This window comes from Notothenia rossii, assembly GCF_949606895.1.
Source record: "Notothenia rossii genome assembly, chromosome: 4".
NCBI lineage: Eukaryota > Metazoa > Chordata > Actinopteri > Perciformes > Nototheniidae > Notothenia > Notothenia rossii.
In genome coordinates, this window is record NC_136902.1 from 21,194,145 (window position 1) to 21,212,511 (window position 18,367).

The 18,367-nt window shown below is 40.6% G+C and overlaps 2 protein-coding genes across 3 annotated transcripts in view; one reads left to right on the plus strand and one right to left on the minus strand.

The window, feature by feature from the left end:
• fam3a (FAM3 metabolism regulating signaling molecule A) overlaps window positions 1-9,184 on the minus strand; it is a 44,067-nt gene extending 34,883 nt beyond the window's left edge. Inside the window, exon 1 of the mRNA XM_079676355.1 lies at window positions 9,047-9,184. The gene's annotated coding sequence lies outside the window, so the exon portion shown is untranslated. The remainder of the gene's footprint in view (window positions 1-9,046) is intronic.
• Window positions 1,476-17,589, plus strand: avpr2aa (arginine vasopressin receptor 2a, duplicate a). Of its 2 annotated transcripts, none has more exons than XM_079676346.1 (7): window positions 1,476-2,057; window positions 3,054-3,128; window positions 12,284-12,660; window positions 13,169-13,414; window positions 13,607-13,753; window positions 14,675-15,242; window positions 16,416-17,589. In XM_079676346.1, the coding sequence occupies exons 3-7, from the start codon at window positions 12,286-12,288 to the stop codon at window positions 16,610-16,612; spliced, it is 1,533 nt and encodes a 510-aa protein (XP_079532472.1). In that variant the 5' UTR covers window positions 1,476-2,057; window positions 3,054-3,128; window positions 12,284-12,285; the 3' UTR covers window positions 16,613-17,589. The 2 variants fall into 2 exon arrangements, with proteins under 2 accessions (XP_079532472.1, XP_079532471.1); XM_079676345.1 differs by having other exon boundaries at window positions 1,649-2,057; window positions 16,413-17,589.
• The last annotated feature ends 778 nt before the right edge of the window (window positions 17,590-18,367 follow it).

The following is an 18,367-nucleotide window of genomic DNA, read 5'->3' on the forward strand; positions in this document are numbered from 1 at the left end:
GCACAATAATAGCAGCTGGACATAAGCCTTAACATGTGGGAGAATGCCCAGACAGACATCTCTGAGGAAAAGTTACTCATAGATTGAGATATTTTAAGGTCTCTCTCCTTTTTCCAACTTTAGTGCTGCTCTGTGACAGATAATGATGGGCTAGAGATGCCCTACCTAAAAGATGATAAGATCGTAATGTAGGCTGATGTGTCCCCAGATAAAATACTTCATACAGAAACTCTACAAGGTTATTCTCATAACTTTAAAACTACCGTAATTTTCGGACTATAAGCCGCGCCTTTTTCCCTATTTTTCGATGCTGCGGTTTATATAACGGTGCGGCTAATCTATGGATTTTTACAGCTAACGGCCAACACCTTTAACTCTATGGGCTCTATGGCCGGTCCGCGGACCCCCACCTTTAAGCGGCGGGTTCCAGCAGGAAAAGCTGGAGGCCGGAAAAGAGTGAGACAGGTAGCGCGCAAAAGTAAAAGTGGAACCGAGAGTGGTATGCCGCTGCTGCGGCTTATATTCAGGTGCGGTTTATAGTCCGAAAATTACGGTATTCATTATCTCTCTGTCACACATTCAACTGAATTTCCTAGTCTAAATAATGCCTTTTCTCATATGTTCGTTTTAAACGTGGGTTTGTTTTGCTGCATGAATGCTTTGTGACAAAACGTCCTGTAAGGCCAGCGGAGCCCGGATAATCATATTAGAGTGATTCTCAGGGAGTTTACGGCCCCGCCTCCTCAGCGGCAGGATGGAGTGGTTCCACTGAGGGAGACCTGATGTGAACTTGGCGGCCCTGCCAGAAGAAGACCACCAGGTTTTCTGACTTCGTGGGAGTATCCAGCCTCTGCTGGCTAAGGATCGATGGCTTTGGGCTAGACACACAGAGAGTGCCCCATGGGTATAGCATGCTTTTTGAGTGAGAGCGGCTGCCACTGAATGACAATGAATTCATATTTCAATGAACTAGGGATACGTAAGAGGAAGCTGCAATTACCTCGTCAACATACATTTGTGTCCAACACTGACATTTGAATGTATAGATTTAGTTTGTGCATAAAATGGTCTCTGAATTCACTCGTTGAGTTCACCTGTGTCCTTCACGCTAAATGCGTTTTCTTGACATCACGTCTCTGTGTGAGTGTGACAGCTTTGACACTAAACCTTATAGAAAGCATTTTTATATCTTTGCTCTAACCTTCACTGCTCTGTGTGCAGTGCACAAAGGGCGTGACCCGCAGCTGGCCGGGCTGACTCAGCCAATCGGCATTCCATGCAAGGTGGAAGTGTGCAGGCCCTTGTCCACCATCAACAAAGGAGATGGAGGGCAAATGAGCGCAAAACAGGGGAGAGCTTTGAATAAAAACATGAGCAGAGTGTATCAATGATCCACATCGGCCACACATCATTACAATGAAAGGCGGTGCTTTACTGACATCCACATACAAACATTAACTTCAAAACAAGCTTGCACACATCACGTTCACATGCAGATACACCCAGTGCTCCTTTCCACCTCCCTCTGTCTTTCTCACACACACTCTCTCTCTCTCTCTCATACACTTCATAGGTATGTATAGCACTCCCTCCACCCCTGGCTCCACGCTCCACCCTCAGTCCTAAAGGACAGGCTGGTTGACCCAGGAGGAGGGGATAGAGGGGGAGGGAGGGGGAGGTATGGAGCAGACGGAGCTCAGATTCATTTCTGCTGGTGCTGCTTGAGGCACAGCACATTGCGAGAGCAGAACGTGACGCACACAGAGCCGGGACACGCACGGCTATCAAATGGATTCATTTTGACGTATACTTGTGAACTCTAAGAGAGAAAGGACAATCGAGCCAGAAGGACTTGCACCGAGATTGTAAAACTTGTTTGTCACACTGGCAGAAAATAAAAAAGCTACCTGGCTTTGATGAAGAAACATTCATTCAGGAGCCAGCTGATATCCCGCTGAGCGGAGGGACTTGGACTGACAGCACTGAGGATGTGAATGTATCGGGGACAATCTGGACCCCTTTCTCTCACACAGCTGCACCACTCAAGTGGATCATAAGTAAGTGCTTTAAATGTACTCTATGTTAATTGCTTGATTGAATATTAAAGTGATTTTCATACTGTTTTTAGTACAAATACTTCTCGTAAAAATCCTCCAATAATTCTCTTCTAGTCCCTGAAAACAGGTCACAGGGTGTGTAAGAACTTAAACTTGATCACTATGTGAGCAAATAGATTTGTTTACTGATTAATGTAGGTCATCCACAGTATCTGATGTCCCACTGCGTATGACACTCAAGTATTTCACAAATGATTTATCTTCTGATTACTATAACATCTATACTTTAACATAACAATAGTAGGGTTTTTATTTACTTAACGAAAAATGAAGGAATCTTCTTAAGAAACAATGCCATCACGATACACCTGTTTCGGACACTATATATATATATCTTACCTATTTTAAACATTGTAAAGACAATTGAAATCATGTTTTGGGAACATGTAGTTAGTTTAGATGTTAAGGAAATGGGTTAGTGTTAGGTGTTTTTTTGTATATATTTTTTTATGTAATATATTCACATAAATATGTTTGTTAACTGTTTTGAATTAATTAATTAAATAAGGTAGAAAATGTCAAAAAGCTAGTTCCTTGCATAAACTTGATGTATGATTTTAACATACACATTTTCTGAGTGAAGTCACCTGTTTATTTTATATGATTGAATATCACATTAGGTTGATTTGAAAAAAAACATTGGCACTTTATACATTAGAGCTATAGGTGAAATAATGATATGCCCAGTATGTATGAATCATGCCTGACAGCCCTCATTTCAACATATGTAATATATGTTAACATATACAGCACAGGATGGTATACTTGATTGGAAGTATTTTTTGGCACAGCCTAATGGAAAATGCATGTGGTCCTCCAATTTTTTCCACAGATAAAAAAAGCTCAAGGGAGCCTCCAGGTTGTTCATGTGATTGACTCTCTCATGTAATGTTAATGGACTGTAATAGTGAAGGCGCTTAATGCTTTGTCCCGCAGTCATCGAGACCAGAGCCATACGCACACAGAGAAAAAGGAACCGCGTGAGAAAGCCTACCATGCACTGACAACAAGGTGAGAGGCCATGGAGGCATATTCACCTTAGGGTGATTTATCTGTTATGTGTGTGTTTGTGTGTCCGTTTCTTTGTGTATTTGTGTGTCCTGCCCGTATTTTAAAATCTAAAAAGGTCTTTAGATGAGTTAAAGAAGATGTGTGGTCAGTGTGCGCTGTGTGTTCAAGTCTTCACCTTTAGTTAAAGTTAATTTATTGCCTGACTTGATATGTGAACAGAACATCTCATTAATGAGGAGATGGAAATGTCTCGCTTTATGCTTTTGATTCTCAGTGAAAGCCTCTAATGCAGCAGTTTGTCTTGTCAATTTCCACTTGTGTAATAGCTATAAAAACAACTTTAAGAATCTCACCAACATGTCAGTAAAATACACAGATCACTGTTTGGCAGAAAATATTTTTGTGATTTACAGCAGGAAGTAATTTTGTATCAATCAAAGTGCCCTAGAAGAATGTTTCCAATAATCATACACTTTCCATGTTTTTTTAAATTTGGCACAATCTGCTATTTGAACAAAATTACTTCCTTGATTATAGTCCTATATCAGGAAAAAGCATCACCATCATCATAATTTCTACTATTTTCAAGGTCAATTTAGTCTGGTCTCTGACAGGGAATAATTTCATTGTGTGGCACGTAGATAACCATTATAAGCCTCAAACGTCCAGGTCTGTTTTAGCGGATGTGGTATCACTGCGGCCCAGTTTCCATTCTTCAGGGGGAATACTCAGAATTGTATATCATTTTGGCTTATTTATTCTTTAGGTGCTGGTAGCCAGTGCGCTGGTTAATGATATATAACTAGAACAACACTCAGTGGTTGTTTTAACAGGCTTTCAGTGCAGATAAGGGGACTTGGACCTTCTTTAACAGCACAGAGTTTGACCACTAGCCAGTGTATTGTGGAAATAAACTGCCCATGTTTGTGAAAACACAAAAAGATGAAATGTGGGTGGTAATGGCTGTATCGGTGTGTGTAATGAGGCGTGGCCCCACATGATTAACTTTTAATGGGTTGTTTGGGCAAGATAGTAAAATAACAGTGTTTACTTGTATTGCTCGAAGGGGCTGCAGTCTGAAGTCAGGGCGCTTGAACCTGGGTGACACTCACTGAGAATGGAATCATGGATACAGAGCTGTGAATTAATGAGTACAGCAGGTGGCTCAACAAATGTAAATGATTCAATATATACAGAGAATCAACTTGTTATAGAAACACCTATTCAGATGTCACGTGAGAGCACCAATGGGGATCTCATTTAGAGATGTGTGGAAAAGAAAAGAGTGGCCATATCTGCTTTATAAATGCTGCACTGCCCAGCGTGTGGCAACACACATGACTCATTCAGACCTATATTGTGTAAGAATCTATTGATCAATATGTAAATAAAAGTCTCAGGCCACACTGACACAAGCTGCAAAGAATACTAAAGGTTAAGTATAGGGGTGTGATCTAAAGCTTCATTGATACAAGTACTTTCAGTTGGCTTGGATCAGTGGTTCTCAAACTTTTTCTGCCATTCCCCACTTTGAACAGGTGCGCCTTTTCAAGCCCCACCTGTCGGGAGCTACTTTTACTCCTCTTTTTTTTTTTTTGCAGTGTATATATTTTGCACATTTTAACATTATTATATGCTTATCTTTAACCTTTGTGTGCTGTTTGGGTCTGCGGGGCCCGTTTTCAGTGTTTACTAAAATAAAATGTATGCAATTTAATTATTTTAACCTGTTTTATTTGGGGGTGGACCTCACATCCTCTAGGGGGGTCTGGGGGCATGCACCCCCGGGAAGATATTTTTTTAAATGTTGAAGTTAAATGCATCAATCTGGTGCACTTTGAGCACAAAATGAATTTATGGATACAGCTCTCAACACTCATATGAAAGGGAACTGAATACTTTTCAATAATCCATAAACTTGTTTCCTGCTGCCAATGTCTATTAATGAGGATGATAAATAATATCAGACAGAAATAATAGGCATGTCCGAAACAGTTTCCTCTGTGATTTTGATCTCTGATTACAGAAGACAGTGGATTGGTTAGGAAGAAAGGAGAAAAGAATGTTGCTAATGAGGACGGATAGGGTCAAACCTGGTCAAAGGGAATTGATCATGGGACTGATATGCACACACAAGCATGACGGGGAAGGGAAGGGTCTTTTCTCTTTTCTCATTATGTTTGGATTATTACACCCAGGGCTTAAGCACTGTTTGTTTGCTACTGAGGCCACCACCGTTTCATGTTAACCAATTAGCTTTAAATCTGCCATAGGATGAATTCCCACTGTCAGTGTGTGTAATGAAAAAAGGTGTTCTTGTAGGAAAGAGCAATTTCATTTGAAGGAGCATAGCAGTGTATTTGAATAACATCTCTTATACATCACAACTACCTATTTTGCAAACCCTGCTTCTTTGTTTTTTGTCTACCCTTCCAGACATCAACTGTATTCTATTCTTTTACATACAATTTGAAACTCTATTAGCAACCCCCGGGTATACATTATTATATGACATGTCACTTGTTAGACGCTTTTTATCCAAAGCGACTTACTTCGGTTGTTATGTAAACCTTTTGCTGTTATGTGAACCTTCACAGTACAGATCAAGTTTGCATTGATTATGGTCAGTAGTACAGATTTTAAATCAATACGTTTTCTTTAAGTGCATTATCACAAAACAATTAGGGAACATTGACAGATATTAATGCAGACCTGATTCTCACTGTGGCAGATTATGCAAGTTACAAGTCTGCTGATCTGATTCATTGTCATGTTATTCAAACAATTATTAATAGTGACAATGAAGTTTTGGGTCTGTAAATAATCCCAAAAAAAGAGGATAACAGATATCTACGATTGTCTGAAAGCAGCCAATTCAGAGGAAATCTTAACATCAGATTTATTAACAAAGTATCCTCTCAACTTGGATTATTTTGAATGTTTGTCACTTTGACAAAATGGCAAAATAAGTAATAGTAACAAAATAACATAGGAGTGAATATAACAACCCAAAGATATGTCTCTTTTAGAAATGTGGTACTTAACATACGTGCATATGGTTTAACAGGACTTTGGAACACCGATAATGTTTGATCTACACATAGCTGCAGTGACATAGTTGTCAAAGGGAATGACCAAAACATGTGTGAACAGCTGAAAAGAGGACCGAGATGTTGAAAGATGTGAATGCTTTGTAGCTATAATGTTTTCTTGCACACTTTAATTACCTGCTCCTGTCATCCCTGAGGCAGTGTATTGCTGTGTGCGGGGGAAAGCAGTATAGGATGGAGAGGACATAGAAACGGATGGTTGCAAACCAGTTTGCCTTTGGAGAGAAACACAAGAGAGGAATTGACTCTATCATTAATCAAAGTGAAAGCCTCAAAGTAAAGAGAGGAAGTGACTGTACTGCACTAACTACTAAAAGCACTGTCTACAGTATTTCCAGCACAGAGACAGAATACGTTTTTGTTTTACATTAAGTCGATCAGACAGATGGGAAAGCTGTGCTGTGCTGTGCTTTTGTTATTAGAGTGAGAGCAAAGTGGAATCAATTTTTAAGAGACAGGATATTTAAAGGAATACAGTGAACTGCATCCATCATAGTTTCTCTGGGGACAAGAAACATCCATGCAAGAAATGTTGAACAAGGCGTGGGTCTCCTGTAGTGGAGACATTTTAAGAAACTATTGTGTGTCCTTCCGGAGAACAGGTGAACAGGAACTCATTCATAATGTATCTAACGTAAAGTGAGGTCAGTAAGGGCACTGCCTTATGAATGCAAATAAAACTACTACCAAAAACGTGAATCAATAACGCAGCGCTAATATGCTTCATAAATGTAATGCAAGTCACTTAATGGTTTAGCGTCGTAAAACAAACAACTATTAAGAATTAATCCCGGGAATTTAGAATTAACTAATCAAATGCATACAAAAAGCAAAGCACAAATACATATGCACAATCTAAATCATAATCACTACATAAGGTAGATCTGTGGATTTATAAAATATCATAATTAGGAAGTCACCACAGAAAGTATTTGTGGATTTACAAATCTAAAAATGGCTGTATCACTGGCTAGTGGCCACAGTGGAATATGGTTTGCCGTATTAAAGTGGGCCGTATGTTACTACCATGAGTGTAGAAATACTCTGGCCCTGTCTCAGGTCGACTATTTTCATTTCCTCGTTCCTCGGTCCTCGGTCTCACCGGAAGTTGATTTGTCTGCGCCATCTTGAGTACCGTCCCATGGCTCTTATTTCTGCCGGAGGACCGAGGATTGAGGAGCGATAATGGAGGAGCGATAATGGAGGAACCACCAGTCCATCCTCCGATGAAATCCTCAGATACTCGCCCCGCCCCCTTACTGTGTATCGCTCACTGATTGGACGATGCAGTGCATGCAATGATCTCATGCTTCTTGTTCTTGACATGAGAGCAGTACCCCAGCGGATTGAAGAAAATAAATGAAACTCACGAGAGTCACTCCTCAGTTTAAACTGTTATTTGTTTCAATTCATGTATCATTTAGTTACAAATATGTGATATATCTGAACAACAAAGTGGTCAAAAATCATTTTATTCATTTATTGGAAAAAATTTCATGATCGCTTTTTTCGTTTTATATTTTCATTTACTGTCATTTCCTTTCAGTCAGACCTATTAAAATGTTAATGTGCTACATATCCACACAAACAAACAAAGTGTGCAATCCAATGAATGTTAATCTAACTGGGTTTTGATAGATAATATATATATATATTTCTTCTCTCAATTATTTTATTTCTATTGTGCACTCTAATCAATATTAATCAAACTATTGTTCGTTTATACATTTTAAGAATGGCGTTTATCTTTTTTGAGAATGAGTTCTTATTTTATTTTATTTATTGGGGTCTACAACAGATGATACAAATGTTTGTGTCAGTAAATGTGTGGCAGGGGTGTTTGTGAAAATAACGGGGACAGAGCTGCAGTCAGACGAACAGCTGTGCGGCATCATCACAAACGGACGTCGCTTCACGTGACGCTCCGGAGGAAAGGACGTCCCATTGCTCTTAAAACTCATTTCCCTGCTTCTCGTGGTTTCCTTGCGTCCCTCCATGCTTCCCTGGAGGGAGGGACTAAACACAGGGAAACGACGCAAGTGAGGGAAGCAAAGATTTCATTTAACCGACCTGAGACGGGGCCTCTACCAGTAAAAGTCCTGCATTCAAAATGTAACTCAAGTAAAAGTAGGAAAAGTATGAGCATCAGAATATACGTACTAGAGTACCAAAAGTAGAAGTTATCACTATGCAGATTGGCCCATTTGAGAATAAAATCTATTATGTTTATTATATTATATGACTAAAAGAACACAATATACCTAGTAGAAGTACAAAGTAGCAAAAAATGGAAATATTTGAGTGAAGCACAACTCCCTCAAAATGGTATTAAAGTACAATACTTGAGTAAATCTACTTAATTACTTTACACCACTGGGAAACAGAAATATACTTCAGAAGCAGCAGCAGCTGCCTCAACACGCCTCCATCTGCTGATTTCACAGAGAATCTGCAAATTGAAAATACATCGCTGTTTCGCTTTACACATTATGTAGTTAGCTACTTTCTTACGTTGGTGGACCTTACCTTTGAAACAGTAGCATCGTTATTGTTACAGGATGCTGTGTCGATGACGTTCCCTGAATATGAGACGTTTGGTAAATTGTAAGATCACGTACTACGCAAATTAAAAACATGATTTTATAGTTGAGTTTAATTAAGCCCATTGTCTTCATATTTTTCAGTACAATTTTTTTAGGGATTTGGTTGTTATGTTTTTCTCTGACGCTCAGACCATTAAAATACACGGGTCAATTAAATATAGCTAGACTCAAACAAAAACTGTTTACAAAATGCACACTTACTCACCATTCTGTATGTCATTGAAACACTCAGGGACAGCCGTGCACTGCAGTCGATGTTTTTTTCTTTTGCACCAGTTCCTTTGAAATGATAGCACACGTTGTCCCCTTTTTAAATGTAGCTTGGCTGGGTTCCGTGTCTGCCTACACCTCGCTGTACTTTTTTTTTTTTTAAAGTCAGATTTTGCAAAATCGGGACATGTGAGGCGCCGCCATGACGACTTGACATCACGTGAGCTACGTACGTAGTGACGTTCAAATTCAAGCGCAGATTTCCAATGTTAAAAGAAAAATAATTAGACTACACATTGTACACAATGACTCGCATTTTTGTAATTTATTTCTTAACTCTAACTTAGTGCAGATTGATAGCTATTATTCTTCATATCTTACGGCCCATCTACACTACAGGCATGAAAAAATCTTGAAGCTGGGCGTGTCTGAAGCTTGGCGATTTTTTGCGAGCAACCAATCACATGAATCTCCCGCCCCCGACATACAGAGCAATAGCAATGTTAAAACGAAGTAAACTGGATATAAACTCTCCAAACAGGCGAAAAAACTATCAGTTTCACCCACTGTCTCTGCCACCTCCCTCCATGCCTGGTTCCTCCGGTTTGTATCCCGGTAAATAGTTCCGGTCGTAAAGAACCGGGTGATTTGCTACCGTAATATCTCGTTTGGAATATGAGGAAATGAACTGCGGCCTGGCTCTCCCAGCTTGCACGCGGTTGGATTGGCTGAGCTTGCACTGGCGGGATTTGCATAAACGGAATTTGATTGGCTGATGCCAAGCATCGAGCCTCAAAAGTTGAACATTGTTCAACTTTTGATGCCGATAGATGCTCGTGATGCTTGCAAAGCCATGCCATGCTCCCCACAATGCAGTTCGGCGAAGATTCAAAATCTTCTACGTCACCCCATTCAAGTGAATGGGCGAAGCGTTGAAAGCATTTTTTGATGCCTGTAGTGTAGACGTACCGTAAGTGTCACTAAAATATAAAAAAATAACCATAAATCTGCTCAGGAGAAAATGCCGCATATCGTCTTGCTAATCTATCATACAAACATAGTGTCAATGAAGTATAGACTGCATTATGTAAATAGTTCAAGAACAAATAAAATATTCAAATTGATAACATGCAAACTTACTTTTTTCTACCTTTAAGCATATTATTTTTGTTGCTAATTAGTTTTAAGCAATGTGGCAATATTACAGAGGTGTTCTTTGTACCGGTAATGATTATTTAATTTTCCTTGATTTAAAAGGCCTACCAATTTGGGATTTTAGTTTAGCATTACTATAATTATGTGGATTAATATCTTCAACCTCCTTAAATCATTACACCTTATCTTCATAGGAGCATACTTGAAAAAGTGATTTCACATCAGAAATTAGTCACATTGGCAAATAAACGCTTCATAATAAGATTATCAAGTGGGGTATAAAGGACTGCAGCAGCACAAATAATCCTCCCATGAATTATCCTGTAATTACAGAGGGGCCCAAGGCTCTTAAGGTCCTAAGAGGCCAGAAGATAACTTGATGAAAAAAGCCTTGTTGTTTTAACCCCTATAATTTAAGAAAAGATGGATAATAAATAGATAACGAGAAAGAATACTACTAGCCTTTATCAAAATGTCCTTTGGACAGGGACAATAACTGAGCATAGTAATAAAGGTCTCTTATCCAATACAGATTTAGACTTGGTTGAAATGTTTTTTGGAAGTTGTGGTTGCCTGCTGTGGCAGCAGGGATTCACTCAAACAGAGTCAGAGTTGTTGTCTGATTTAAGAGAAGATTCTCTTCCTTTCATCCATGGCTCTACCTTCATGCTGGGCGGAGGGGTCCAGCTGGCATGGCTCGTCATGCGTTCATCTGAATACATTCCTCTGGCAAAGACAGCATGCAACACTCGACAATATGTTCAGCTGTGTTATCTCACACACCCAGCAGTGAGTACACAATTACTAGAAAATTAGCCATTAGTTCTCACTGGAGCTGTGCGAACAACCTTGTTAAGTCTTGTTAGTCATACTCAATTTGCACTATACTATTGAGATAGCTTTCCTACTTTCTCAGACATGGAACATGTCCAAGCATACATTCAGTGAAACATTTGTACCTAAACCACTCCTGGCACATTAGTCAAAATAATACACAGTGTCAATCGACACCTTTTCTTACTCCCTTTTCACAACTCTATTATGTTACCTTTTCTGTGCTGTTTTCTTATTTTTCTGCTCTTTCTCCACACTGCTTTCACCACTCTCCTTTCATCTTCCTTCATTTTTCCTGCCAGACTTTCTTCTACGTGCAGTTTATTTGACCAAGACTTCCACCATCATCCCACGACTCTGTTTCTTAAACTTTCAGATCATTCCTATCAACTATCTGTCGTTTTGAGCCATTTATTTATAAGCAAACAAAAATAAACGTAGAGTTTATTGAGCTTGAGAGAGATTGGTGGAAGAGAAAAGAATGACTGGATGCATGAGAGAAAAGAAAGAGAAAGGGGGGGAAGCATGGGAAAGCAGGAATGTATGGGGGTAAGCATGGGATGAGAGAGATTATTAAAGCAGAGGTGAAGGAACAAGAGTAGTGGGATAGAGGGGAAAGCTGTCAAATCAACCTTGAGAAAATATGAAAAAGAAAATAAACCATTCTGGACTTGCGTCAAACAGAACTGGCAGCATTGAGAGATACAGACACACTGAAGACTTATTAAAAAATTAGAGACAGCCCCAAAAACAACAACTTTCACATGGCAGACTGTAACAGTATCTGGCTTTCATTATTTTGGGTCAGATTTTTTTCCCAACTGTATAACAGGAGGTATTTGTATTAGTTTACAATGTGAAAAAGTAACAGATGCACCAAAACATTTGAATGATTGTAAACTCATGCCTTCAGTTATGTATTTTTACTAAAAGGCCCAAGTGTTTGGCTTCTTTCTTTCCCAGTGATATGATCAGGAACAATTTCCCAGCTGATGCATGTTAGGGCAACTAGGACATTTGATAAAGAGGTCAGGCATGACATTAATATTGTGATAATACAGAACAACTAAATTGTTTGTTGATAAAATCTGTATCCTCTAATATTATGAGTGTATACGGTCTTATGACCATGCACCCGTTTGACTCCTGGTGACCATATTGCTCATGGCATCATTAATTACCCACAAACAACAACCGCTATTATTTGCTTCACACATTAACACTTTGTTTTTTTGGCTTCCAGGAATGGAAAGCATCAGTGTGGAAATGGACTGGGATGGGTTGGCCCTCTCCTCTCTGCTCGCAGCAGGAAGGAACAACTTCTCTTCCTTGTCTCTGCTTGTCTCTGAACTGAACTCCCTCAACAGTTCTCACAGCGGGGGATCCTTCTTCGGGATAGATCCTGAAAATGGTTCCACCACGACGCAGCACACGCAGCAGGAGAGGGACATGGACCTGGCACGGGCAGAGATAGCAGTGCTCGGGGTGGTGTTGGCCCTTACCACTCTGGGGAACAGCTTTGTGCTGTGGGTGCTGCTGAGGAGGAGGAAGCATAATGCACCCATGCACGTGTTCATGTTCAACCTGTGTGTGGCTGACCTGGTGGTGGCCTTCTTTCAGGTCAGTTCACCAGTTACTTGCTACCATCACAGCATCCTTAAGTATGACTTTAGTCCAGGGGTTTCCCAAATGGGGGGTGGGCTTGAAGTGCACACATGTTAGGAAACAGAGCCAACGCAGACACATTTAATTAAAATGTTTTATCTACAAAAGGAGTCCCTGCAGAAAAAGTGTGGGATCCACTGGCATAGTCAGTTTGTGAAAGCATTCATCATGTAAAAGTTGTCCAAATATTATTCTATGGTGATCTAAAAATTGACCAAAATGTCCCGAAATGATTATTAAATAACAAAAACATTTGAGAAAACAATTAAGGTCTGTGACAGAGAGGAAAGGCTACACAGTCAATACTTGGTAGGATCAATCTGTTGTTAGTAATCGTTATGTCAACAGGCTTGACCTTTAGTTTTAGTTTTTTCTACATTTCTAAAGATTAAACAAGAAAAATATGCTTTACTATTCTACGAGCCAATTTTAAACAAGTGCATCTTTTTCAATCTGTTTCCAGGTTCTTCCCCAGCTCATTTGGGACATCACTGGGAATTTTCAGGGGCCTGACTTTCTCTGCCGGTCCGTCAAGTACTTGCAGATTGTGGGCATGTTTGCTTCCTCTTACATGATAGTTGCCATGACGGTAGACCGGCACCAGGCCATCTGCTGCCCTTTGCAGGCCTACAGAGGGGGCACAATGTCCCGCTGGAACACCCCTGTCATGGTGGCCTGGGGCTTGGCGCTAGTCCTCAGCATACCACAGGTAGGGAGGGATGAACATGCGTGCTGACATATGGTGCAATAGGAAATGAGACCATAGCGTGTGTTAACACCCTGATTTCTACAGTAGAACTGTTGGTCTATTTTTAGCTGCCAGAGGTCATTAGAGTTCAGCTAATAACTGACACTGATATCTGCGAGTGTGCTGACCACCCTCTTCTGTTTGGTCTGCCAGGCTTTCATCTTCTCTAGCACAGAAACTGTTTCAGGAGAGTTTAATTGCTGGGGTCACTTTGCTGAGCCGTGGGGGCTGAAGGCCTACGTCACCTGGATGACCGTATCTGTCTTCCTCCTGCCCGCCTTCATCATTACCATCTGTCAGGTAATAGTAGCCGCTCAATATCTGCACCGCCCATTAAGACCAATGACAAGGAAACAAGCTGTGGGCAACACTTTCCAACAATTAAGTTTGTGGCATGAATGAAATGTTGTTTTGCTTTCATGGAGGGTGCATTTGGCAGGCATTGTTTGATTACCCGTGGGGGTCTTTGGTTGGTGTTATGTAGCATCCCATGGTGGATAGCGATCTGGGCTGCCTCCCATCAGCCCCACTGCTCTATTTAGAGAAAGATATTTCCAGGGACCAGCAATTTCCCCTAATTAACACAGCACTTTAAGGACCACTGCTGAGACGGCTGCTCAGAAAATCTGCTCACTCCGAGAACCTCCCGCCAGGAAGTGGAATGTACCAGATCTCGGCCAAACATAGAATCCGTGACCTTTTTTCATTATCGAATTTCAAATTGAGGGGCCTCTAGACACTTTTTCAGAAGTATGGTTTAGTGTCTGCAGAAGGAAGTAAATCTGAAAGTTTACAGTCTAAATCCTGCCCTTATATAGCTGTTTTTAATAGTAAAAAGGGGGAAAAGGATCAGAGGTATTCAATGGTATTTCAAAGAAAAAAGTAAACTAAGAATAGCTTGATTGATTCATCTTTTATTTGACTTCAAAATATTGTTTTAGTTTCTCAGGAGGGTGTTAAGATTTCTCTGCAATAAAATGTTATTGTAGCTTTTGTGATGCTAACAGACGGAAAGAGTAGTGGTATTGAATAATGTCTTGCTTTATTGCTGATTATATAGGACAACACATTCAATTTCCTGCCACTATTACAACCAAGATGCAAACAAGATTTAATCGTGAATGTCATAAAACTTAATTCTCAGTTAAGTCTGTAAATAAGGTAATGCCTTGTTTCACCCATATTCAACTGTGCTAATTCTTTAATACATTTTATTTTCAGATAAGAATCTTCAGAGAAATCCACAATAACATCTATATGAAGTCAGAGAGAATTGTGATGGCTGAGTTAAAGAAGAAAGAAATCTTCTTCCGCTTCCACAGCTTTAAAAAGGATGACGAGCGGTCCAAGGATAGGGGGAGACGGTCGTCCGGAGGGGGGGGCAGGGATGGCAGAGGAGGACAACTCCTAAAGGGTGTGAATAACAACCCTCACAATAACACCAATGACAGCCAAGCAGGAGAGTGTTATGACTTTGTACCATCGGCTGTCCAGTACAGTAGCGGTGAACATGTGGCAACAACATCACCGACACAGCAGCAAACATTGAGCGGCTCAGATTGCCAGGACTCGTACACACCCTACGAGCTGGCCTCAGGCTCACCTCGCTGCTCCCTCGACTACGCACGCCCCCCCCTTCCAGCCACTCCACCTCATCACAGCATCACAAAAGCCATGTCAAAGACTGTGAGAATGACCCTGGTCATCGTGCTGGTCTATATTATCTGCTGGGCCCCTTACTTCATCGTCCAGCTTTGGGCGGCCTGGGACCCCCACCATCCAAAACATGGTCAGTCAATAACATGCTTTATGTTTCTGCCTATGAGAGTTTGTTGCAATATTGCAACTGTATACAATTCAGTCTCAACAAACAACAAAAACAACCATCACCAGTGAATCACTTAAGATGTTTTTTTAAGATGGATTGATCCTCCTTAGTCCTTGTTATCCATTTAATTGGTCTAAATGTGCAACCCAATCCATTTTAAGCAGCCAAAAACAGCCTCGGATCAATGCTGTAGTCCATCCTAGAGAGTCTAAATGCTCACTTATTATTCCAAGGACAGCACACTCCAGCTCGCATGTAACAGTGAGTGAAGTTTAAGGTAAAAACAATGTTGGTTTTGAACCACAAACAGAAACCTCTGGATGACGTCTATAGCCTCTGTGCATTATGGGCACACAAACAGCATCTGCTGATGTATTATCTGACAGCCAGTGATGAAGCAAGTGTGTATAGTGTAGCATTAAGTTGTTGTTGCTAGTATGGACTGTGTGGGTGTCTGAAGACAAACATCGGAGGCCAGTAAATAACCTGTTTATATCCCCTGCTGATTTTGCAACACAGCCAGATGTTGATAATTCATCAACATCATCTTTTCCAGCAGCTAACACATATTGTTGAAATCACAAGCAGACACACAGAGCGAGGCACGTGAGCTTTCACGCGCACAAACACATACACAGAATCTCACTTGCATATGCATATTGTACTCCAATGCACGTGCGCATACACGTGAATGAGTCCTCACTGCCAGGCAGCACCTATCCCCCCCACCACAAAAACACACACACAAACAGCTGATTATTATTAGGTTTGTATTCTTGAATCAGTTTTTCCTGATCTATTGTCCTCAAATGGCTGGGTTGAAATAAGCATACTTTAGATATTAAAAAATATTTGTCATTGCCAGTGAGGAAACTGAAAAGGGAAGTATACAGGATTTGTTCCCTCTGGGATATTTATAGCTATTCCTGAAGGAAACAAAACGAGAAAACAGAATAATGAATGGTTTATATTCAAATGGAATGGTGTACATATTTCTGTTTGTTTCATAACAGAGAAGAGAACAATATGATCATCTGTCTCAAGTATTGTATGAGATTTCAGGTTTAGACTTGTCTCTGTTATTGGATATGCACTTCTCTTATACTGTAGTGTGTGTGTTTGTGTCCTCAGCAGTGGCCTTCACTATCCTGATGCTGCTGGGGAATCTGAACTCGTGCACCAACCCGTGGATTTACACAGCTTTCTCCAGCAGCGTGTCCAGAGAGCTGCAGAACCTCCTGCAGTGCCGGACACGACCCGACCGCCGGGGCTCCCTGCCCGACGACTCCACCACCACACACACCTCCACCACCAAGGACAGCCTGTACTGACAAAGACTGATGAGGCAGAAACAGATACACAGAGACATTTTTCAAAAGACAACTAGGCTGCACAGAGGTCTGTTGCAGGGATGTGCTGCAGTGCACAGCCTGAGAACAGAGCACTGACCACAACCAGATGTTTCCAACAACAAAGGACAGCTTCTGTCAACAGGACCTCTATCTTGTAATCACCGGTCCTCTCCACCACAACAGAGAGGAAGGGTGTCATTGAAGATGTCAACACCATTTTATGAGGGCACTGTGAAAGATACAGTGGCTGTCAGTGACAGCATCTGTTATGCAAAATGGCCTTGACAGTAAAGAGCGCTTTTACCTCGGCTGTGGTGGAGTAGGACCCTGTGCATTGATTTATACGAACCAAAACTGTTTTCCTTCTCAGTCAGAGCAGAGCAGCAGGAATGCAAGGGGTGGATCAGCGCATTAATGGTCTTGCGGCACGCCTAATGTACAAAGCAGCAGACAAAGCTCTGGGTGTAGAGAAAACAAAGCAGCAAACTGAGGGAATGAGATACACACACACATGCAGACAGTAAGAGAAAACGAGACGGCTGTTGGAGTGAGAACAGACAGGGGATAACATGGATGTTAGATCTACAGGAGCAGTCTTGAGAGGGCTGTAGTAAAAAATCTAATAATGTGAAGAAACTTTGTTGAATCAAGGAAAGTGGATTCGAGGTGGATACTTGAGGCTGTATTCATATCCTCTAAGGAGGAATCCTGTTCCAAGAAACAAGAGTGATTTGTTAGCAAGATGGACAGAGATTCACTCATGAGAAGTCAAGACACTGCCCCACGAGGAACTGGGATACCATATTAATGCAGACAGCAAAACACACACACACACACACACACACACACACACACACACACACACACACACACACACACACACACACACACACACACACACACACACACACACACACACACACACACACACACACACACACACACACACACACACACACACACACACACACACACACTAAAACATGAAGTGGCAGGAGGAGGATTAAGCCTAGAAGAATACAAATGATAAATCCAGGTTTCCGCAACCAACCGGGACACAATTATGTGATCGTATTTCGAAAACAGCATATGAGGTACATAACATTACCTTCCTGTCAAGCTCTCCTGAATGTACGAAACAAAAACTTTAATCAGAAGACGCAGGAGGGAAAACAAACAGCATTCCATGCACAATGATGAACAATGTATCGTTTATTTGTTGAAAATGTAAGGCACATTAAATATGAATACATGTTATATAAGGTCAATGATGAATGTGAATTGTACTACTTGTAAAAGTCTGATATGTGTATAGAGAAACATGGGGATGTCAAACCAAAGATCTTTTAAAGCTTGACTGTAGTTTGCAAGTCTTAAGAGTTATTAAGGCTTCAACAGATTAGAGAGATTAGAGGGGAATAGGAGCTGCTGTCATTAAGAGCGCATGTCAGTTTAAGAAAAACTCCATGTCGACAGAGAAAATACTTTCAGTCAAACCAAGTGACTGTAATGTCAGAGGGGCCTGAATGATCTCTGGATGATGTCAGCCTGTTATTCTTAGATGAAGCTACCACCAGAGCAGAATCATTGGTTATATCACACTACGAGCCATACGTTCTTTTATCTTTTTATTTATTTTTTTATAAATTAAAATATACAAACATATATATATATATATATATATATATATATATATGTCAGTTAATGGTACTGCCTTATGTTCATGTACAGTTT

What these genes read in the sequence shown, in the direction of transcription:
- avpr2aa (XM_079676345.1), top strand. Translation starts at nt 12,286, where the DNA reads ATGGAAAGCATCAGTGTGGAAATGGACTGGGATGGGTTGGCCCTCTCC. An exon ending in TAGTCCTCAGCATACCACAG is followed by an intron (nt 13,415 to 13,606) that starts GTAGGGAGGGAT and finishes TTGGTCTGCCAG; the next exon opens with GCTTTCATCTTCTCTAGCAC. An exon ending in TCATCATTACCATCTGTCAG is followed by an intron (nt 13,754 to 14,674) that starts GTAATAGTAGCC and finishes TTTTATTTTCAG; the next exon opens with ATAAGAATCTTCAGAGAAAT.